This window comes from Choloepus didactylus, chromosome 15 (genome assembly GCF_015220235.1).
Source record: "Choloepus didactylus isolate mChoDid1 chromosome 15, mChoDid1.pri, whole genome shotgun sequence".
Taxonomy (NCBI): Eukaryota; Metazoa; Chordata; class Mammalia; order Pilosa; family Megalonychidae; genus Choloepus; species Choloepus didactylus.
Window position 1 is genome coordinate 86,309,483 of NC_051321.1, and position 24,217 is coordinate 86,333,699.

General features: G+C 43.1%; 1 protein-coding gene and 1 long non-coding RNA gene across 7 annotated transcripts in view; one reads left to right on the top strand and one right to left on the bottom strand.

The window, feature by feature from the left end:
- Positions 1 to 24,217, top strand: part of MARCHF8 (membrane associated ring-CH-type finger 8) — a 140,062-nt gene that overhangs the window by 102,372 nt on the left and 13,473 nt on the right. For 5 of the 6 annotated variants that reach the window (XM_037803674.1, XM_037803675.1, XM_037803673.1 and 2 more), the window contains one exon: positions 10,424 to 10,474. The exons of the other annotated variant lie outside the window; for it this stretch is intronic. In XM_037803674.1, the coding sequence (XP_037659602.1) occupies positions 10,424 to 10,474 (51 nt within the window). The remainder of the gene's footprint in view (positions 1 to 10,423; positions 10,475 to 24,217) is intronic. 6 annotated transcript variants of the gene reach the window in all.
- LOC119509734 lies at positions 9,020 to 11,281 on the bottom strand. The gene is made up of 3 exons (XR_005211784.1): positions 11,130 to 11,281; positions 10,844 to 11,030; positions 9,020 to 9,599 (listed from the first exon to the last, which is right to left on the bottom strand). It is a non-coding gene; the product is annotated as an uncharacterized LOC119509734 (long non-coding RNA).

Consider the following 24,217-nt stretch of genomic DNA (forward strand, 5'->3'; position numbering starts at 1 on the left):
GCTGCCTGTGCTTTGCTCTGGGTCTCTGTGGACTTGGGTCACTGTGCTGGATATGTGGGGGGTTCTGACTCACTGCTGTGAGTGGCTCTGTGGTCCATGTCCTCAGTGGGAGCTCTGATCAACTCCCAAGCTGCACAGGACTGAGTGAGAGGGAGGAAAGAGATCAGTGGTCTGGGATGGATGTTTCCTACTTGTTATTTTTCTTTTTCTTTGACTCAGTGTTTGTGGCATCCTACAGTCTCTACTATCCTCTAGAGTTCTAAGCAAGTGGAATTTCTCCTTTTATTCGCTGAATCTCTGGGGAGGTGTTTTCAGGAGATGTCTCATATTGCCATGTTGATGGCATCCTCTAATGTATTTTTTTCTAATTAAGAGAAACAAAACTGGGTAAGTTTATTTCTCTGTCCAATTATTTGCTACCCTAGAAAAAAAATTTCTGAATTCTGGGCAAAAGGATTTGTAAATAAAGGCACCAATGAAAGTAGCTTTAAAATTAACCTCTAATGTATTTCTAATGTGAGCTGCTCCTGCCCTTTCTCCAGCACTGCCACTTCCACAGTGATGCGGCTGCTCATTATCTTCTTGGTCATCACAACTCTCGCTGCAAGAATGGTGGTGGCTCCCTGTAGCCAGCTGTTACAGGCAGACATGAGAGCACAGAGGACACCATCATTTTTCTTTATATTTTGAATATTGTGGTATCTTTTTTCTCCCTGTTGTTTCAATTGGACACTTTCTATTGTTCCATCTTAAGTTCACTGATTCTTTTTTTTCCTCTTCATTCGGTTTTTCAATCTATCCAGTGAGTTTTTTATTTTGATTATTGTATTTTTTAGTTCTAAAATTTCCATGTGTTTCTTCTTTATACCTTCTATTTCTTTGCATATACTTTCTATTTTAATATTTGTTTAAAGAGTGTTTGTGCAGTGACTGCTCAGATCTCTTGCCCATTTTTCTACTGAATTGACAGTCCTTTTCTTATAGATGTTTTGTGTCCTTTATATATTATGAATAAAAATCTTTGTCAGTCACTCTGTGGCTGGTCTTTTCACTGTCTTTGTGGTGTCCTTTAATGAACACAAGTCTTCATGTCAACATAGTTGAACTCATAAACCTTTTCCTTTCTAGTCAATGACTTTTGAGTCCTGTTTGAAAAATCTTTTTACCTTGAGGCCATGAAGAATAATCTCCTATAATCTAAAAGTTTTATAGTTTTACCATTAACAGTTAAGTCTAATCAGCCCCAAGCTGAATTTCAGTATACTGTGAGGTAGAGTTCTTATTCTTCTATTTTTTTTAACAAAAAAAAACAGAATTTCTTTATTACTTAGCAGCCTAGAAAAAAATTAAACTGGTCAGTAAAACACAGAAATATGACTAAATTGCTATGATATCTGAAAGATAGCGGTCCCTCTTTTTTGTTGTTGTTGTTTTTTTGTTTTGTTTTTTTTTAATTTTTATTGAGATTGTTCACATACCGTACAGTTATCCAAAGATTCAAAGTGTACAATCATTTGCCCCTGGCACCCTCATACAGCCATGCATCCATCACCTCACTTAATTTTTGTTCAATTTTTAGAACCTTTTCATTACCCCAGACAAGAAATAAAGCGAAAGATGAAAGAAAAAAAAAAAAAAGAAAGAAAAGGAAACTCAAATCCTCCCATATCCCTAACCAAGCCCCCTCAATTGTTGACTCGTAGTAATGGTATAGTACATTTGTTACTGTTTATGAAAGGATGTTGAAATACTACTAACTGTAGTATATAGTTTCCAATAGGTGTGTATTTTTTCCCTATATACCCCCTCTATTATTAACTTCTAATTGTATTGTCATAACATTTATTCTCGTTCATGGAAGAGATTTCTAATATTTGTACAGTTAATCGTGGACATTGCCCACCATAGGATTCAGTTTTATGCATTCCCATCTTTTGACCTCCAACTTTCCTTCTGGTGACATATATGCCTCTGAGCTTCCCCTTTCCACCTCATTCACTCACCATTCAGCTCTGTTAGTTATTCTCACATCTTGCTACTGACACCTATTCATTTCCAAACATTTAAGTTCATCCTAGTTGAACATTCTGCTCAAACTAAGCAACCACTCCCCATTCTTAAGCCTCATCCTATATCTTGGTACCTTATATTTCATGTCTATGAGTTTACATATTATAATTAGTTCCTATCAGTGAGACCCTGCAATATTTGTCCTCATGTGTCTGGCTTATTTCACTCAGTATATTGCCCTTGAGGTTTCTTCATCAACCCATTTGTTTTTTTTATAGATGGTTTTGTTCACGTGTCATACATTCCATCCTAAGTAAACAATCAGTGGTTCTCTGTATGGTCACATATTTATGTGTTCACCACCTTCACCACTATATAGATTCCCTTTAATCTATATAAGGGCATCTACATTTCTTCTACAAGGCAGGAGGGAGAGTCAAAGAAGGCAAAGAGGCAAAAGAAAAAGAAAAAAGAAAGAGGAAAAAAAAATGACAGCTAGGAAGCAGCAAAAGGAAAGGTAACCTTAAATCAAAGTAAAGAGTCAGACACCACCACCAATGTCAAGTTTCTAACACGCCTCCCCTCCACCCCCAACTGCATTTACCTTGGTGTATCGCCTTTGTTACATTAAAGGAAGCATAATGCAGTGATTCTGTTAGTTACGGTCTCTAGTTTATGTTGATTGCATCCCTCCTCCAATGCCTCCCTATTTTTAACACCTTGCAAGGTTGACATTTGCTTGTTCTTCCTCGTAAAAGAACATATTTGTACATTTTATCACAACTGTTGAACACTCTAGATTTCACCGAGTTACACAGTCCCAGTCTTTATCTTTCCTCCTTTCTTCTGGTGTCTCACATGCTCCCAACCTTCCTCTCTCAACCGTATTCATAATTATCTTTGTTCAGTGTACTTACATTGCTGTGCTACCATCTCCCAAAATTGTGTTCCAAACCATGCACTCCTGTCTTCTCCTATCACTCTGTAGTGCTCCCTTTAGTATTTCCTGTAGGGCAGGTGTCTTGTTCACAAAGTCTCTCATTGTCTGTTTGTCAGAAAATATTTTGAGTTCTCCCTCATATTTGAAGGACACCTTTGCTGGATATAGGATTCTTGGTTGGCAGTTTTTCTCTTTCAGTATCTTAAATATATCACACCACTTCCTTCTTGCCTCCATGGTTTCTGCTGAGAGATCCGCATATAGTTTTATGAAGCTTCCTTTGTGTGTGATGGATTGCTTTTCTCTTGCTGCTTTCAGGATTCTCTCTTGTCTTTTACGTTAGATAATCTGATTATTAATCTATTGGTGTAGGCCTATTCAGATCTATTCTGTTTGGAGTATGCTGCGCTTCTTGGATCTGTAATTTTATGTTTTTCATAAGAGATGGGAAATTTTCATTGATTATTTCTTTTATTAGTGCTTCTGCCCCTTTTCCCTTCTCTTCTCTTTCTGGGACACCAATGATACATACATTCTTGTACTTTGTTTCGTCCTTAAGTTCCTGGAGACATTGCTCATATTTTTTCATTCTTTTCTCCATCTACTCCTTTGTGTGTAGGCTTTCGGGTGTTTTGTTCTCCAGTTCTTGAGTGTTTTCTTCTGCCTCTTTAGATCTGCTGTTGTATGTTTCCATTATGTCTTTCATCTCTTGTGTTGTGCCTTTCATTTCCATAGATACTGCTAGTTGTTTTTTTGAACTTTAGATTTCTGCCTTGTGTATGCCCAGTGTTTTCTTTATAGCCTTTATCTCTTTTGCCAAATCGTCTCTTAACTTTTTGAATTGATTTAGCATTAGTTGTTTAAATTCCCATATCTCAGTTGAAGTGTACGTTTGTTCCTTTGACTGGGCCATAACTTCATTTTTCTTAAATTAGGTTGTAGTTTTCTGTTGTGTGGGCATCTGACCTCCTAGACCACCCCAATCAGGTTTTCCCAGATGAGAACAGGCTCAGGTCACAGAAGGAGGAAATATTCAGTATCTGGTTTCCCTGATGGTTTTTCTTAGAGGATTGACACACCTGCTTTTCTGCCTGGCAGATGCACCTGTCAGCCTGTCACCAGCTGTTGTAAGGGGGTGTGGCCCACGGCTCTCCTCCCCCAGGCTTTGGGGTCTGGTTCTGGAAAGGCTGGCAGTAGAGCTGGGCCCCTCCCTTTCCTCTTGGGAAGCTATACCCCCTCCAGAGAAGTCATTTGCATATCAATAAGTTCTTTGTTTCTCTGACTCTGGTGGTCAAAGTGCTGCGATTTAAAAATGGCTGAGGCTTTCTTTACTGCAAAGCGCTGGGGGCTGAAAACAGCTGAGGCTTTCTCCACAGAGAGAGAAAGGGACAGAAAGCTCCCAGATTCACCTGTTACAGCCAGAGGTAGCACCCAATCTCTGGGCTCCCTGTCCTGAGACAGCTATGTCCCCTGACTCTCCCAAGGTCAGTTGTCACCAAAAGTCTCTGCTTGTTGTGGATTTGCTGTCTGTATTGAGCGGTTAACATTAAGACCCCAGTTGGAGCTGGGCTGAGGTACACTAGCTTGTTTGGAGAGTGCTGTTCTCTAGCATGGCAAGGCTTCTGTGAGGGAGGGGCTCTCGGCTCTCGGCATGGGTTCGCTGTTTTTACTTACAGATTTTGTGCTGTGATCTTGGGCATTCCTCCCAATTCAGGTTGGTGGATGATGACTGGACAGTCATGTTTCTCTCCCCACCGTTATTCCAGGTTATTACTAGTTTTTTGGTCATTTATGAATTGTTCCGGGGGGGACTAACAGTCTTCCCCTCCTCTCTATGCCGCCATCTTAGCTCCTCTCCTGTTCTTCTGTTTTTCTTCTTTCTCCCTCTTACTGGCAGTCTGACAATCTTTGCCTTTTAATTAGGATGTTTAAACCTTGTGCGCCTGTGTATATGTATATAACTTTTATTTTGAGATCATCATGGATTCACATACAGTAGTAGGAATAATACAGGGAAATCCCCTGTACTCGCTTTCACCTAATGGTAACATCTTGCAAACTGTGGTCAAGGTATAGGATAGTTATACCATCACTACAAATGTCCCTCAGTTGCCCTTAGATAGCCACACTCACTTCCCTCCTGCCATCATTCTCTCCTGAACCACTGCAACCACTAGTTTTTTCTCCATTTCTGTAGTTTTGTCATTGGAAGAATATTATATAAATGGAATCATGTGGTATGTAACCTTTTGGGATTGATGTTTTACTTAGCATAATTCTCTGGAGATTATTCCAGGTTGTGGTATAAAGAGTTTGTTCTCTTTCACTGATGAGAAATGTTCCGTGGTGTGGATGTACCACAGTGTTTAACCATTCACCTGCTGAAGGACATCTGGTATTTTTCTGGGACAAATTTTTGTGTGAATGTTAAGTTTTTATTTCTCTGGGACAAATTTTTGTGTGGACCTAAGTTTTTATTTCTTGGGGATGAATGCCCAGGAGAGCAATTGTACCAACCACTGTAAGCTTAACAGCTTTTCAGTAAGTAAAGAATTCTCTGATGAGATTGATGGTCATATTAATGAATGTGGGGTATTTTTTGATATTGTATAGTAAAATGCATTAGCATTTGGGAGATATGCATGACTCAGTGAACCAGTGTTTTCTAAATGACCATTACATGATGTCACAAAGTCATGCAAGAGCAAGAGAGCCATTCCTAGTGCAAGATGGACCAATGAATTTTCATGTAACTGAGTACAAAAACTTCATTGAAATGGTTTCAGATTCCATATTGAAGCTACCCTTTAAGAAAACATTACTTGAGAATACTATCCACAGTTGTCTGAAATGGCTAGTAAAGTACTTATTCCTTTTCTATTACGTAACTGTATAAAACTAGATTTTCTTTACTTCAGAGTAACGTATCACAAGAAATTGAATGCAGAAGCAGCTACGAAACCGTATCTTATATTAACTAGACAATAATGAGATTTGCAAAAATGTGAAACAATGCCAGTCTGCTCACTTATGTTTTTTGTCTGGGATAATATTTTTTGTAGAAATGTTACTAATATTAACTAAGTTTATTATTAATGCAAAATGAATTAATAAAGAAAATATTTAAAAATTTTTCAGTTTTAATTTCTAAAAGAGTGTATTAAATAATTACTTCTAATATGGTAAATATCAATAGATGTAGCCCACATAAACTAAAGGTCTTTGGGGTCCTCAGTAATTTTTTTACAGTGTGTAGGCGTCCTGAGACCAAGCAGTTTGAGAACTGCTGGTGCATGCCTTCTTTCTCCGGGTCCTGTGATGACTGCTGTCCCGTCTGTATTGCAGACTGGAAGGGACAGGAGGAATGCAGGAAACAGGGCAGTACCTATATTAGGAAAGCAGCAAAACTCTTTCCTAGAAAACTCCATGTTAATTTCATTAGAAAGAACTTTCTTACTTCTTTCACCCTTAACTGCAAAGTAGTCAGGGAAGGTGAGAACTTTTAGATATGTCCATTGCTGATTAGAACACAGCCAGGAGTTCTGTTGGTGGGGAAGAAGGAAAATGGATATTGGATAGGCAGTTAGCAGTGTCTCAGAATTTCAGGGGAATGCCCACAGGAAGCTCTATTGTGTGATTCTTTTATACAGAATACCCAGAACTTGCCTAGGCATCTCACCTCATTTCTTGATAATTCTGGGCTTCTGCCTCCCAGGATGTGTTTGATCTCTGTGAACTCTGCTTCTTGGTTCTGCCCCTAAGGTACATTCTATTGGAGCCACACATGGAGTTGCAAAACATCATGGACAAGACTGATTAAATTGTGAAATGTCCCTTATTCTCCAACAGAGCTTCTCTTTATCTTTGTGATTTGCTAACTTCTTACATTAACAAAACTGTGCTTTCACACACCCTCGGACTCAGTCTTTCCCAATCTAAGTATCAGTCTGTTTGCTGATTGATTTGTTTGAGCTCAATTGTGACCTCATTGCCATCCTTTCCACAGAAATTTACTTTTACAGCAGTCACAATTTGCTTTTTCAGTAACGAGTCATAGCTTTTATGGAATTGGAAGGAAACTTTCTCCTCTAAGTGTGGTCTAGGGGCCAGTCCCCTGGGAGCCTATTAGAAATGCAGAATCTCAACCCTACCCCAAACCTAAGGAACTGCAGCCTGTGTTTTAGCAATGTGGTTCAAGTTGTTCAAACATACAAAGTTTGAGAAGCACTGGTCTAAGGGAGACAAGAATGAAAAGAGGCCACAACTGTGCTCCTAGGAGGTCCCATGTTTGCTGTAGATGAAAAGAGCCCATCAAAGAAACCCAGAGATGAGCAAAAACCAGAAAGTGTGTGGTGTCCCAGTGTGGCATCTCCTGGGGCCTTATCTGAGGAAGGGGGACGCAGTGAGACTTTCTTAGGGTTGCATGATGGTGGTATCCATTAAACACTAAGTGTATTAAAGAGCTTATAAAAATGATTTGCAGAAGTGTTTGTCACTAGGGCATTGAAGCTTAGTTTTGATTGAGCTGGAACTCTTCTTTCTGACATGCGTAATTCCAGTTCCTGACATTGCCGTTGGGCACGTTTCCCCTCTTCTCATTTGGAAGCATACCTCTCTGACCTCAGGATGATCACCATTCAGGTATAATTTATGTTTGTGCTTTTTATATCATTCTTCGCCTCTTCCCTGGTTTGTGTGTACCTTATCAAAACACTGTTTCAAAGTGGTTCTGTGATAACAGTTACCATTGGCACAGGGGTAGGAATAAGATTCAATTTTGTCTGGATTTGGTGCTTCTCACGATTCTTTGCATATAGTAGTTGCAACGGAAATAAGTGTGAAATGATGGAATGAATGATTTGAATGAATCTGGGATTTGCTTTCTAAACAACAGGTCTGCCATGTCTTTTACTCTTTTGTGTTTTCTGTAGGCGCAAATAAATGGACATTAAATAGCAATGTTTAGAAAAACAACAAAAAGGTGGTCTATTGGGAACTGAATTGTTCAGGTCCTAAATAGCGGATAAACTGCCCTAAATATTGGCAGCTTTCAGGCTTTAAAAGGTCTGTATCTTTAAGCTTTAAAATATAGAGTTTCTATTTGGGATGATGAAATTTGGGTAATGGATGGTGGTATTGGTAGCACAACATTGTGAACATAATTAACAGCACTGAATTACATACTTTAATGTGGTTAAAAGGGGAACTTTTAGGTTGTATATGTGTTAGTAGAATAAAAATTTTTTAAATCCATGGAAATGCACACCACAAACAGTGAACCCTAAGTTAAACCATAGACTATAGGTAATCGTATAATTATAAAAATGTGCTTTCATCAATTTTATCAAATGTTCCACACCAATGCAAGGTGTTAATAATAGGGTCGTATATGAGAATCCTATATTTTATGCAGGATTGTTCTATAAATCCACAACTTCTCTAATAACAACAACAACAACAACAAAAAGTCTATCTTTTGGGGCTGGTTATTTGATTTTACAAATGTAAAATATTGAATTGTTCCAACAAGGAAAATACAATAAAAGTTTGCATCTTAAAATTTTTTAAGTTCATAAGATAAAGAGCACCTTATAGTTCTCAGTATGGATATATAGTGTTATCCAGTTTATCAGTTGTGTCTCCGTCCACTCCAAAATCCATTCTCCTTGGAATAATGAATGTTGTAAAAGTTAGGTTTGACTTATATTTCGCTTAGTGTCTGAAAACTTCTTTTGATTTCCAGATGGCATCAGACTTAGCCATTCCTTATGAGGTAGTAGATATTGTGATAGTGTAATAATTTGCTTTTCTGTACAAATTTTCTAAGCATATGGTATCTTGGTTTTAATTTAACAGACTAAATTAAAATTTAGTGGTAGGTCACCAGTAGGTGAGCCTTTAAACTGGGCTTCACAGCAGTGCCCTGCTTTTATCCACAGGCATTCTTGACCCATGGATGAAACTGGCATGGTTACAGATTGGCCTGTCCTGTGGACCAAAGGGTTTCTCCATTTCCAGCAAATGAATGCTTGAATAAAATAGTGGAATGAAATTCCTAATCATGCCTGGTATTTTAGAAACCATCTTTATTGAGCATATTTTATGATTTTGTTCTTTTCCTTCCTAATTATTTAATTGACTGACTTAAGACCAAGAAATATTCTGTTGAGGCTAAACACTTAATAGCCTTGAGTATATTGCATTACACTTAAGAAACCTGAACCTCTGTTTTCCACTCAGAGTTATAAAATGAGAGTGTATAAGAAAAATATTTAAAAGATTGCACAGGCATTGCTGTAAAGACAAATGTGGTGACATGGCCAAGACAAAAATCCAGCTGGCAGCCACCTGTGGCGTCTCAGAACATTTCTTCATCAGCATTTTAGAGGCATCGATGTGTTCAAAGACGAGGATACAGAAGTCAAGGGCAGCATGTATTTAGGTGGCTTGAGGGGAAGGGAACTTTGAGAGTTTCTTGATGGCTGGTTCTCTTTAAGGGGAGCTTTGAAGGAATAGCATCACCTTTTTCTCAGAGTTTTTAGATGGTCCATTAGCTCCTCTGCACTTAGGATTGACCAGAGGATTTAACCTGCCAATTCCACCTTCCCCTTCTTCTGGCCATTGTCATGGTCACTGTATGGCATATGAACTGAAAAGAGAACACATCGATTTAAAAAAATAGAAGATCTTCTCTTCCTTTTGTATTAGCATTTTACTCATTTGTGTTTAGAGCAAGGATATATGGATTCAGGAAAAGTTCCTTTCTTACTTTTAAAATTCAGATTTAGGTTCTGGAATGTTCCCTCTTTTAGAAAGCCCTAGAGTAGAAGACTGTATGGAAAGGTCAGCCTAGAAAGCAAAAAGGCCAGGTGAGAGGTGAAGAGAACCCTAAAAACTAAGGCACTGACAATAGAAACGGAGCTGAGATTTGAGACCGAGAGACAGGAAGGAGGATGGATTTGACTCAAGAATTTGTGACCGAGTGCAGAGGGGAGGGCCGTGGGGAGGGGGAGTAGGATGGCCCCCGGGTTCTCTGGTCCAGGGGCAGGAAAGACGAGCCATGTCATCTCCCTGTTGGATGCTCAGCACATCCACAGCTCAGTCATGCAGGTGGGCCCAGCTGTCCCGCCGTCTTCTTCCCCCTTTGGCCACGTCACCTCATGATTTGGATTGTACCACCCACAACTCAGTGTGCTCTTTCTTTCCTCTGTACCTCCACTTGGATGTGTTTAACTCTGTATTACAGCTAATTCCAAACTCCCGTTTTTTCCTTGCTTGGATATTGAGTTCCATTAGGCAGGCACTGTTTGCTAAATTCTCCAGTATCTAATATGTGGGTTCTCTTATATAGTCTGTGCTGAGCAAATTCTAGTTGAAGGAATGATTGTCAGTAGGACTGTCATGATCAGTGACTTGTTCTTTGCATATTTTAATCAAAGCTTGATCCTTAACACTTGTTTGGTTTCCTTGCAGCACGAGAAGACAGTAGTACATTCCATGAGTTATTCAAGTAACACTTCTAAGGTACAGTGCCTCCAAAATGTGTTTTTTGTAACTTGGGGATTTTATGTTCTTATACCTGTACACTTTTATATTCTGTTTTGTTTTTTAACAACATAAAGTGCTTTGATACATTTCTTTAATCTGCTCTAGGACCATACAACCATACAATGAAGGGTGTGGGAGTTATGTTTTTATAGTGAGTCAATTTTGTATGTGTTGGGAGGAGTGACGGCAAGGAAAAAATCCCATTTCTTCCAAAAGAAATCATATACTTTTGAGCTGAAGGAATCTCAGAGAGTCACCCTGAGAATCTGTTATCTCAGTTAGGAATGCATTTGACTCAAAGTAACAGAAAACCATTTCTGGAGACCTAAATAGTTGGGGGCTTACATGGGTCACAGGACAGGCTGTCGGAAGCAGGTGGTCCAGGGCAGGTGAAGTTGCCCAGAGATGTCACCAGGGAACCAGGCGCTGCCTGTCCTCTCTGCACCACCATCCTCTGCACGTTGTCACCATCATGCTTGTCCCCTCATGGTCTCAAGATGGGAGCTGGACCTCCAGGCACCCCAGCTGTGCCCTTGGCAGGAAGGGGGGGAGTGAAGAAGGGTGGAGGTCCTTTTCGCAGGAAGGCAGAGTCTTTCCTCGAAGCCCCTCCCAGCTGACCGACTTGACTTACCTCTCATTGGCCAGGCCTGGGTCGCTGGACACCTCTAGCTGGAAGGGGGCTAGGGAAGAGAGCACGGCAGGGCGGCCCAGCCAGCCACAGCCCACCACACTGGTCACCAGGGAGCCAGGGAGGGGCACACCAATGCCGGAGTGCAGCGTCCCTCAGCCCAGACACGGAATCTGGCCAACCCAAGGTCCGTCCCAGTGCCAGGCAGGTGGGCCTTGGCTTTCATCCCAGGCCTGTGCGCTGGGCAAACATTGCCCCTGATTCCAACTGGAAGAGTTGGACAGTGTGACAAAACCTGTCCTGTTTGTCTTAGGCCTCAGAAATACTCTGGAATCAGCAGTCATGTTATTTATCATTTTAAGTCCACAGATGTTTTCATTCTTTCATATCAACCTATTTTTTAAACAGTTAAAAGTAGAATTTAGCAAATCCTCCAGGCTGTTCTCAGACACATTTGTCATCTATTCTTATCACTCTTCCACTTAATTTTCCATAAAAAGAAGAGTTCAAGCTACTTAACCTGACATTGAAGGCTGTTTGGAGTTGGTCCCTGGCTCTCACAAGACCCGTCTCTTGAGCCACCAGCTTTAGCCACGTCCTGTGCTCCCTCTCGCTGAGGTGGCCTCTGTCCCAGTCTCCGTTTCCTTTCCTCTCCCCCTGCAGTGCTGGGGCTGTGCAACCGGGTGGTGGCAGGTCATTGTTGTTCCTGAATAAAGTGTCCACTTGTGGAGCTGCTTAACGTCACAGCGATGACAAAAGGTCAAGGTTGCGGCAGACCCAGATGGCCGGGGGTGAGATCAGATGAAACTGTTCAGGAGCCTGCTGCAGGCAGTTCTAAAGATGGGCATCTTCCCGCACCTCAGAGCTCTCTCTGTTCCTTTGTTTGTGCATCTGGGTAAGATTTTATTTGAAGAAAGGGGTCCTTCTACAGTTTAAAAAAAAAAAAAGTTTGGAAACCACTGGCCTAAAACATGGAGAGGAAAGACGGTGGGCTTGGCCCGGCCCTGGCTGTTCTGAGTTGGTGCGTGAAGGTGTGGGGGCCAGGGGCAAGGTTTACCAGCTCTGTAACCCTGAGGAGGAAGGACACGCCTCTGAACCTCAGTTCCATCCTGAGTAAGGTTAGGGTGTCAGTACAACCTTCAGAGCTGCCGTGACTCTTACAGATAATGTCCCTCAAGGAACTACATGGCCTCTCACTCATGAGTTGCAGTGAGCGAGTGCCACTGACTCGGTTGAACTTCAGGTTCGCCCCGGGTGGTCTGAGGCTGATTGGGCCAGGACAGTCTTTAAATGGTCGCTATTATTATTTGGTTGCTGATTAGAGGCAGAACCATATGCTTTAAATACCACCTGGGGGGTGGAAATTAAGAAATCTCATCCTAATTCTGGCTTTCATAGAACCATCTTCAAGGTGTTCCCTGCCTCTCCCTTCTCCCTTCTGCACACATTTTTATTGGGTGCCCTGTGCTGGCATAGGCTGATGAGTGAAGCACAGGTGGCCTTGGAATTGTCTTTAAAATGCAGCTCTGGCTCCACACTTTTAACACTTTCAGGACAGGAGGAAGCCTCAGAGCCTCCTGCCATACTTTGACACTTCACATGGTCAGGATCTCTCAGGAATGGAGCAGGCTTTTAGAACCCTTGATAGCCCACATAACTTCCCAGGAAATCCATCAGGATGAAACTTCGTTGCAAAATGTGCCCCTAAATAACTAAGAGAGCTGACTTAGTGTATTAAGTTATCAGGCAGTTTGCAGCAGTTAAATGGAGCTGGGGGCTGGGGGCTGGGAGGGCAGGACTGCTGTGAAAGAGAACTCTGTTTTGGGGAATGCAGTTCTTTGTGGCAGAGATTCCTAACTGCCCACGTGGTCTCTCAGCCACTCCTCATCGCCTCTTCCTGTTTTATTTTCATCTAGAGCTTATCGCCACCTGGCTTTTTATTGACTTTTTGCTGTCCCCCCACCCCCACCCTGGGCATCAGCCCGGTGAGCATCAAGCCTGGTCCTGTCTGTCATGGTCTTTGGGGCCAGGGACAGAACCTGGCACCCACAGGAAGCTTGCACGTCTGCCTTGTGCTGGTGCCTTACAGCTAACCCAGGCCACCCCCCCCATGCCTGCAGCAGCTTCCAGTAATCTCCCCACTTTCTTGCCACCTCCCCAGCTGCTCACCACCTGGCAGCCAGTTAAATAGGACCCTAGGGATTCTCGTTTCAAGCCTCAGTGGCTTCTCACAGCTTCTAGAATCAGATCCTAACTCTCTTCCCTAGTCTGACAGATGTGTGATCTGGCTACTTGCAGTGTCATCCACACACAGTCCTGTGGGTCAGCGTGGCCAAGGACAGTGCCCACCTGGAGGACCTGCCCCTGTCCCCAGACGTCTGCACGTGCTGTTCCCTCTGGCTGTGAACCCGCCCCCACACACACACACAGGTTGCATGAATGGCCCATTTCCTAACCCTTGCTTTTCCTTCAGGTCTTAGCTGCTTTACAGGGAGAGGGGCCTTCCCTAGACACCTTCCCCACACTACATTATGTTGCTCATTTGGGCCCCATGTTCTTTTCCTTTACAGCATCTATCAGTTTGCCATGGTATCGTAGCGACGTGTGGGGAGTCTTCTGTTTTTTAGAAGTAGCAGAATTGCCCCTAGGAAAAGACGTGTTCTGTTATCTGAGGGCCTAGAGGGAAGTTGGAGATGGGATGAGGCCCCAGAGCAGTGCTGTGGAGAGTGGTGTTCCATGGTCCCCACGAGCAGCCCCACTCTGGCCTTTGCCAGAGGGACCAGCAGAGCCGGTGTGGAGTGGGGTCCCCAGGTGTGAGTGGCCGTGTACCACCAGGACCGCGGCGATGTGGTCACTCTCTTCACACCAACTCACTTTGCAAAGAAAATGTCATGCCACTGTATAATCTCTAAATTCACATTGGATTTGCTAGCGTGCTTTCTAATGTGAAGTTAATGCATAACTTAACAAAATTTGTACTTCAGTATGGCACCTACAGTCGTTCTCTTGCCATCACTCCTCATCTGCAGCCCTTCCCCATTGGGGTCCATCTCCCACACTCCTCATCTGCAGCCTCTCCATCAGGGTCTCACGGTGTGATACGGAGTGCTGGTTGGGTGCAGGAGATGGGAGGCTGCTCATGGAAGGCCTCCACATCAGGGTGAGGGCCCACGACTGTCCTTCCCGGGGCCTTGTGACTGACACCCTCACTACCCCCACCCAGGCGCGTCCTGAGCAGTCAAGGCCTCCTTTGTGAAGTGGGGGCAGTGGGGACAGCAAGCCCAGGGCAGTGCTTCTGAGGATTACGTGAGGTCATTGATCCTCCCTACAGGTTGTGTGGCTTCCTATGAGCCGGACACCATGCTCTAACTGCCAAGCCAGAGAAGAAGGAAAATACCTACAGACGGATGGTTATTAGGGGGGGCAGAGCAGGGCGGAGGCAGAGAATTACAAGGGAGGGTGTGGCTGAGGAGGGTTGCTCAAGCCAGGACACAGAAGGAAGGAGCCCGCACGATGGGGTTAAACTGCCATGGGAAAGCAGGTTGTCACCTCCTTGGGAAACCAGGACTTTAGATTGAAGGTGGCAGGGACTGAGTGCCCTCGGCAGCCCAGAACGACTGCTGTCATGGCTGCCCTGTCACAGGTGCTCGGACTGTGGGTCCCGGGGGCGGGCTGGCTGGGCCGGGCCTGCGAGGCCCCTGGGTGTGAAGGACACTGGGGTTCCCGAGGAGCCTACTCTGTCCAGCTGGACGTTCTTTAGGCACCAGGAGGAGGCCTGGTACAAGCCCAGCATCAGGGCCAAGTTTCCTGGAGACTCTGCCAAGGCCTCTCAGCGGGAGGGTTGTGGTGCAGGAAGGAGCAGCAACAAGACATGATGTAATTTTACCCTGAGAGAAACGTTCTCATTCCACCCTGGGGAATTGGACTTGGTCCAGGTGACACCATTTCTCGAGCAATTTCATGACTGGCAGCCACTCCCCACAGGGAGCAGGCAGGGGTGAGCGCAAGCTAAGGCACCCTGTTGAGTGTTTTCAGAGCTCTGCGTAATGTTGTTTGGATACCGTGAGCATTTTAAGTTTCTGGTTAATCAAACATTCCTGGGTAGAAGTCAAACTGGATATGTTTAATGAACACTTAAAATGATTGCTGTTCTACTGCTTGGCAAGCATATCTCAGCAGCTTTGAACATTGACTCTCCTAGATGTCTCGAATATTTTCCTGGTTGGTATCATTAGACAGAGATGGCTGCAGCAGTGTGTCCTGTGTCCCAGACCCACTTCTGCTCAGAGAGTCCAGACCTTGGTGTGGTTGTCAAGTTCAGGGCTGCTTCTCTCCATTTCTGCATCCAGAGTCATTCAGTGACAGACACAGGTTACCCAGTGTCGCAGGGGATGGTCCCAACACAGCCTGCCTCCTTCCGTGTGACCCACAGATAAACCCTGCACTTGGGACTGTGTTAGCCCGGCTTCTAGGACAGTATGATAAGTGCAGGCTGTCTGCCTTCTGAGAATGCCCCGAGTTAAAACACAGCCCCAGCAGACACGGGCTTCCTGCGGGCACGTCCCCTCCCATGCTGTCCGAGCATGGCGCAGCGTTCACGGGAGAAAGGTGGCATGTTTTAGGGCGTCCTGCTCATTCTCCCACCCCACACCCCCAGTGGTGTATCTGCTCCTGGCGGGTAGGGGGCGGCCTCCCTCCACCAGGGCACAGGAGCAGGGTACATAGCTCAGAATAGCAGCTGGCGTCAGCCAACAGATCGGGCCACTGGCCATCAGGGACTGACACCCACGAGAAAAGCTGGCCTTGCCCGTCCGTTCTCCATGTGAGTCGCTGTCTCCCCATCAGCACCTGTGGGAGTCGTGCTTTGGCCGGTGACCCTGAAACCTGTATTGGAGTGGGCTGGCATCTCAGGCATCCCTCTTCCTGACCGATGGTCTGCAACAGCGAGCAGGGCCAGCAGTTTGGTGGTCCAGCCACATTCACTGAGACTCATGGGTAAAATGTAAGGCAAGATGCATATCTCCTAATTTATACCAAACAAAGCAACCATCCCAAAGTTAAGCCTTCTCTTCATGTGATAAGAACAAGGGGTGAGTTGGAGGAATTGAGTGGCACCAAGCAGTGACAGCCTGTCCCAGCAGCACCACGGAGCCCATGTTTCCTCCCTTTGCCCTGACAGAGAACTGTGGGACGTGGTTTGCTGTTTGGCTCCCCTTTTGCAAACCTCCCTTTTTGGTATTTTTTTTCCCTCTCCAACTGATTACAGTTTAGTTTTTGGGTAAAGCTTTAGGCAGCACTTTTCACAGTGTGCTCCAGGGTCTCTGGGGTGGAGGAGAAGGGTCGTGGAATGAACCCAGGTTCACAGTAGGATGAAGACACTGTCTGCCTTTGCACACTCCTTCTCCCACAGGGTGCCCTGGGGCTCCCATCCCAGAGGCTACATAAAATGTGAGACAGCATCTTCTCTCAATAGAGCATTTGCCTGTGTACCTCACTTTAAAATCTTTCCGTTTTAATTCCTCCTGGAGTAACTATTGATAGGTATAGCCTGCATAAACAAAACCTCTTTAGGGGCTTCGGTTTTTGAGAGTGTAGTGGGGTACTGACACGGGAAAGTTTGAGGAGCTCTGTTTTAGACGCACTAGAGATACTGTCTCCCCAGAGTGTAATTGTTTAGTCCATTCAACAAATGTTCGTTGAACATCTGCAGTGCACCAGGCAGTGCTCGGCCAACAGCAGGATGGTTCGAGTTAGCATGTTGTTCCAGAAACATCTGTTTTGTAAAACTTTATTTTCAAATAATTTCAAACTTACAGGAAAGTTGCAAGCATAATACAAAAAACTCCAGTATACCCCTACCCAGGTACCCAGATTTACCAACTTTTAACATTTTGCCACATTTTTATCTCATTCTTTCTTTCTATCATCTATCCGTAAGTTGTATACATCATGCTTCTTTACCGTTTACTATTACAAGTGTATTTCCTAAGAGCAATGACATTCATTTAAGTAACCATATTAAATACAGTTATCAAATGCAAGAAATTTAACACTGATGTAAAGCATACAGTCTATATTGTAATCTTTTCAATCATCCCCCCCCAATAATGTCTTTTTGGGCATTTTCTCCTCCATTATTAGATCCAGTCCAGGACCATGTGTTGCATTTCATTGTCATTATCTCTTCAGTCCCTTAGAAACATATATACAACATATCATTTCTAAACCACTCCCAAGCAATGCAATTCAGTGGCATTAATGACATTCACAGTGTTGTGCTGCCGTCACCACCATCCATTCCCAAAACTTTTCCATCACCTCAGAGACCCTGTACCTGTACACATTAATTCCCCATTCCCCCTGTTCACCCAGCCCTGTAACCCATAATCTACTTTCTGTCTTGATGAATTTGCACATTCTAGATATTTTATATAAGTGGAAGCATGCAGTATGTGCCCTTTTGTGTCGGCGTATTTCACTCAGCATGATGTCTTCAGGGTTCATCCAGGTTGTATGTAGCATGTGTTGTAACTTCATTCCTTTTAATATCTGGGTAATATTCCTTCAGTGGAATATTGAGTTGCACCAACTTTTTGACTATTGTGGGTAATGCTGCAATGAATATTGGGGTACAAGTATCTGTTCAAGTCCCAGGTTTAAATTCTATTTGGTATATACCTAGAAGTGGGATTGCTGGGTCATATAGTAATTTGGTGTTTAACTTGTTGAGGAACCACCAAACTGGTTTCCACATTGCACGAAGGTTCCTATTTATGTGCATCCTCGGTTCCTATTTATCTGCATCCTCACCAACACCTGCCATTTTCTGTTTTTCAAATAATAGCCATTCTAGTAGGTGCAACATGGTATCTTGTGGTTTTGATTTGCATTCCCCTAATGGCTAATGATATTGAGCATTTTTTCACATGAAAAGACTGGTCATTTGTATATCTTCTTTGCAGAGATGTCAGTGTAAGTGCTTGACCCATTTTTTAATTGAGTTGTTTGACTTTTTGTTGTTGAGTTGTAGGAGTTCTTTGTGTATTCTGTATAGCAAACCCTTATCAGATACATGGTTTCCAAATATTCTCTCCCATTCTGTTGGTTGTGTTTTCACTTTCTTGATAATATCCTTTGCACAAAAGTTTTGATTTCTGGTAAAGTCCACTTTATCCATCCCCAACTATGACTTGGAAACCTGCTTTGGAAGACAAGCCGTGAGAAAGCCCTTCAAGCTCTTGACTTCCCTCTAGCAGTCCTGGGATATATGCCTCAACTTTTGCTTTGGAAATACTGCCATTCAAGTGAGCCTAACTCCCTCTAAGTGGCTGCCAGAGAAAAGAATTCAGTGTTAGTGCCACTTGCTAGGCTAATAAGACTCATTTATAATGGATATTGTTTTAGAATTCAGTAGTTTTTATTGCGTACTCACCCTCATGAATCTCCTGTATTGCATATATTTGCTTTTTTAATGGTCAGTTCTAATTAACCGCCTTTGTAAAAGCTTGTTCTTGGCACAGCCCTTCGTCAAAAGTCAACATGTATTTATCAGAACAGCCTCAGAACTTCCTCTCCTCCCTTAATTGTAGCTTATTTTTGAAGTCGAATACAACTGGGTATTTATACCAATTAGGGTGTCTCATAATGAAGCACTTGTTTTCACAGAGTAACTTCTGTGCTAAGCAGAAAGTTCACTGAACTGCGGTCTCTGGCTGCACATCGCAGCGTCTAAGCACCAAATGGGACTTCGTTTGGCTTTATCGTGTGAGGTCAGGCCTGCTGAACCTATAACCTATCTCTCTGCTTTGGAAGGGAGAGGGCAGTAACCCTAGCAGCCTCCTGAGCAAGAAGCAAATATAAGGTGGCCTTGTAGGCAGAGTTTCTAAATGGCCCCTGACAGTGCCCCACCCTGATGCCTGGAGTCTGTGATATGAGAGTGTTACTCCCAAGATAGTGTTGTTTCTGGCATGGTTGACCTTGAATAGGGAGAGTAGCTTGGATTTTTCGCCTGGGCCCAGTGGAGTCACGAGTCCTTGAAAGCAGAGTGCTTCTCTGGCTGGTGGCTAAAGAGGCAGTCAGAGGGATTGAAGGGCTGCAGGCTTGGAGACAGGTCCTAGGGTGAGGGGCCTCGGCTCCGTCACGCACGGGACTGGGCTCTGCCAACACCTGAGCAAACGTGGAGCACAGTTTCCCGAGCCTCCAGAAGGGACCGCAGCCCTGCAGACACTTGTATGACCTTGAACAGGAAATCCAGTCACACCTGGCTTGGACTCCTGACCCGTGGAACTGTGAGATAATTAAGTCTGTGGTAATTTGTAACACAGCAGGAGGAACTCATCCAGGTGGCAGGTGCTGTCCATGTAGAGAGAAGAACTTCTCCGCTGGGAGCTGGCACATGTGGTCACTCCGAAGTCTCTTCTGACAGTGTAGCAGCCTCTCTTGATTCAGCTGTCCCTTATTTAGATATTGCATAATATCCTTATTGAAATGCAGTGCTGCAGTCACTTTTAGATTATTTTGACCATGATCCAAAGTCAGAAATGGGTTTTAAGTTAAACCCAGTTCACTCTCACACACAACTTTAAAAAAAACAAAAACAAAAACTCTCCTGAAAGACTTATTCCTTATTATGTCACATGCAATGTGGACATTTTCTACTTTATTCCATTCTATTTCATTTTTTAAAAAATGCAGGTCATGACCTAGTAAATCATTTCTTCACCTTTTTTCCCTAGAGTTGGAAAATCACTGCAATTGGTTGTATTTCTGTAATTTTACTTCTTAATCAAACTTTCAATCAGGCATTATTTTTAGAATTCCTCTCTGTCTAGGAAGCGCCTCCTCATGGTCTGATGATTGGGAAGGGGGCTCTCTGAAAAGTCAGTCCCCCTCCTGTCCAGGTGCCCTGGTCTCCTTCCAGTTTTCAGAGGTAACCACTTTAAGGACTTGTAAGTACATGTCTTCCCATTGATGGTCTTTGACATTCAAGCACAAATAGCACATTTCTCTGTTGTTTCCTGTCATGTATCCATTACCGGACATCAGAGCCGCCCCTTCTTCTGGATGATGGCCTGGTGTTCTGTCCTTGACTCAGCTCCACACTGATGGGCATTGCGGTTGATGCCAGGCCTTTCCCACCACAAGCCATCCGGTAGAAACTTCTGTGCACGTGTGTGAGGATACATTCCTGAAAGAAGAATGGCTGGGAACAGAGCATATGTGCATTCGTAATTCTGAGAGAAATTGCCAAATTGCCCTCTCACGAAGGTTTACCTATTGACTTTCCCACCGTAAGTGTGCCTGTTTCCCCACACTTTTCGCAACACAACTACTATTTGATTTTTTTTAATCACTGATCATGTATGAGTGGATAATGAGAGACAGTATCCCATTATAGCTTTAACTTGTACTTCTCATTATGAAGAAGTTAAGCATCTCTTCCTGTTTTATGACCCAGTTGTGCTTCTTTACCCGTGTTTCCACTGGACTGTTGATTGACACACTTGAGAGCGACTGTGAGCATGAGCCCTCCCTGCCTCTTCCCCGTATCCGGTCCCCCCTTTGGCTTAGACACCCAAACCCAGCCGGGCCATTTCCTGTTGAGGTAAATCAGACGGGAAAATTCACTTTTGTTAGGGGCCCAGAAAGTTCCTTTCCTGATAAATGAAAAGAAGACCCAGTGGGAGTGAGCAGCAGAGAAGGAGGGGAAGGCACAGAGGGAGGCTGGGAAGTAGCTCTATGGAAGGGGCGTGCAGGGAGGTGACTGGATGGAAGGCAGGGAGGACGAAGCTGCACCTCGGCGCACCCCTCGCACTGAGATCTCCTTGGTGCGTCTGCAGTAGCAGCCAATCAAAGGCAGCAGAGGAGGGGGGATGCCAGTTTCTACCAAGAATAGACGGGAAATTTACTTTCCTCTCTACATTCCTGGCAGTCTCGTTAAAATCTCTTAAAACAGCAAATCTGATAGGAAAGGCAGCCTCTAGTAACTCGAGCACAGCAAAACAAATTGTCCAAGATCATTTCTTTACTCCATGAAATCAATGAGGACTGAGGCTTGGATGTAATCCATATGTTTGTTTTGGTGTAATTGGTTACAACATCTTAAGAGGGGATTTTTAAGGAAAAAAAAAATTGTAGTGAGATTGCTTGGCGTAACTTTTCATAACTCAACTTAAGGAAAGTCTCATGTTTGAGAACCAAAAAGGAATTTCAGTAACAGAGGGTTTAAGTTTTCCTGACACCTTAGAATTTTCTCGTAATGAACATTTACAAGTGGTGTCCTGTGTGGCCCCGATCCTTATGGGCTGGGCTATGGCTGTCCGCTGAGGTGGGGGCTGCTGCAGAGCCCTTGCAAAGAGGACTGATGGCCCTTGGCCTTGGCTTGTCTTCTGGAATCAGAGCCCACAGTGCCACCAGAAGTTTAGGCTCCATTTGGTTGTTGCTGCTGCTGCTGTTGATCCCAGCCAGTCTTTCAAATCCTCATAGGTGGGTGGATGGATTTCATTTTACTCAGCTTGATTCCAGCCACAAATCAGATTCTTTAAAATTGCTGATGCTGCACTTTGGTGGTCATTCTTAGCACATGGAAAGTGTGTTTGTCTTTTATCGGTAACCAAAGCGAGCCTCTAACGGGAGATGTGGTGGCCCCCAGGACTCTGACTCACTTTTCTTCTCTTCTTGGAGTTAACTCCTTTGTTGACATTGGTTTTTTTCAAATGCTCTAAATTATAAGATAATAGTAAGTAGTGTTTTTCATGAGATTGGAGAGGGTGAAATGAAGGTAGTTGCATAGAACTATGTCTAAGAGCTATTCCTGTCTCCATAATAAAAATAAAACAAGGCAGGAGAAGCTTGTGGGAAGATGGCAGAGTAGGAAACTCCAGGAATCAGTCTCTTCACCAAAATAACTATTGAACTGGCAGGAACACTGACTCAACTACTTTGAAACTCTGGAGTCTAGTGGAACACAATGCTGCATCCAGGGAGGAATTGGATGAAGAGGCTGGTAAACTGTGGTAAAGATTGGTGAATTTCATCCTCCTTGTAGCCCACCCCCCATCTCCAACTGCCTGGCAGGCAGCAGTGTGGACTGCAGCTCAGTTTGCTGGTGCATTTTGCTGGTGCCACAGTGGGCTATAAGGATCCAATTCTCCAAAATCTCAGAGGATGTGTTCAGATTACTGATCACTGCTTTTGGTCAACTACTTCAGACCACTGGGGGGGCCCACCTCTGTGGATGGCCATTATTCCCACCCCACTCGGGCAAAAGCAGCAGAGGAGTCTTACAGAGGCAGTACCTCTTTATTTTTTTTTTCTCCTTTTTTCTCTTTCCATTTTCTGCTTCGTAGCAAAAATAGTTTGGAAAAGTCACAAGTTCCTGGCTCCAGCTATCAACAAGAAAGAAAAAGAAACCTGGCAATCCCAGAGGAGCGAGAGGACTAGACTTCCAGAGCCTAGTTTATTGTCCAGTCCTCAACAAAAAATTTTACAAAATACACAAAGAAACAGGAAACTATGGCCCATTCACAGGGAAAAAAAAAAAAAAAGACTTTGCCAGAAACCATTCTTGAGGATGCTCATTCATTGAAATTATTAGTCAAAGGCTTTAAATCAACTGTATTAAATATGTTCAGTAAGTCAAAGGAATCCCTATACAAAGAACTAAAGGAAATTAGGAAAACATTGAACAAAATAGATAGAAATTATAAAAAGGAACCAAAGAAAAATTTTGGAGTTTCAAAGTATAGCAATTAAAATGAAAAACTCACTAGAGGGTTTAAACAGGCAGAAGAAAGGATCAGCAAATTTGAAGACAAGGTCATTGATATTATTTAGTGTGATGAGAAGAGAAAAAAAATGAAGGAAAGTGAACAGACCCTGAGGGACCTGTTAGAGACTGTCAGGTGTACCAACGTATGCATCACTGGAGTCCCAGAAGGACAAGGGGTGGGAGTGGGGGATAGAAGAAGTATTTGAAAAAATAATGGCTGAAAACTTTCCAAATCTGATGGAAGACATGAATATACAGATCCAGGAAGCCCAACAAACTCCACATAAGATAGACTTTACGAGATCTAGACCAAGACACATTATAGTAAAATTGTCAAAACCCAAAGACAAAAAGAGAATGTTGAGAGCAGTGAGAGAAGTGATCCCCAGTGAGACTATTGCGAATTTCTCATTAGAAACCAGGGAGGTCGGAAGACACTGGGATGATATATTTAAATATTTCATATCTTTAAAGTTCTTAAATTAAAAAAAAACTGTCAACCAAGAATTCTATATTCATCAAAATATCCTTCAAAAATGAAGGCGAAATTAAAACTTTTACAGATAAACAGAACCTGAAAGTTTCCATCACCAGGAGACTTTCCCTACAAGAAATGGTAAAGGGGGTCCTTCAGGCTGAAATAAAAAGACACTAAACAGTATTTTGAAGTCATAAGAAGCAAAAAAGAGCAATGCTAACGGTAACTCCATAGCTAAATATAAAATCCTGTATTATTGTACTTTGGGTTTGAAACTGCTTTTCTCCTTCCTATATGACTTAATAACAATTAAAATCTGTGTTGATAGGCATACAATGTATAAAGATGTAATCTGAGACAAGAAGAATATAAAGGGGGAGGGACAGAGATAATAAAAGCGTGGAGCATTTTGTGTACTACTGAAAGTAGGTTGGTGCTAGTCAAAGAAGGTTGTTATTGGTTTAAAATGTTAATTGTAATTACAAATATAACCTCTAAGAAAATAACTAAAAAATACAGAGAAAAGGAAAAAAGGTAATCAAAATGGCACACTACAGAAAAAACAGCTAAATAATTTTGTAAAAGGCAGTAATGGAGTAATTGAGGATCAAAAAATATACAAGACATACAGAAAACAAATAGCTAAATGGTAGAGTAAAACCTCCCTTCTCAGTTTAATAACTGAGATTTCAGTGAATTTAACTCCCCTATTAAGAAGCAGAGATTAACAAATTGGATGAAAAAGCATGAACCATCTATGTGCTGTCTGCCAGAGACTCACTTTAGGTACAGAGACACAAAGGGTGGAAAAGGTAATGAAAGGAGAGCTGGAATGGCTATATT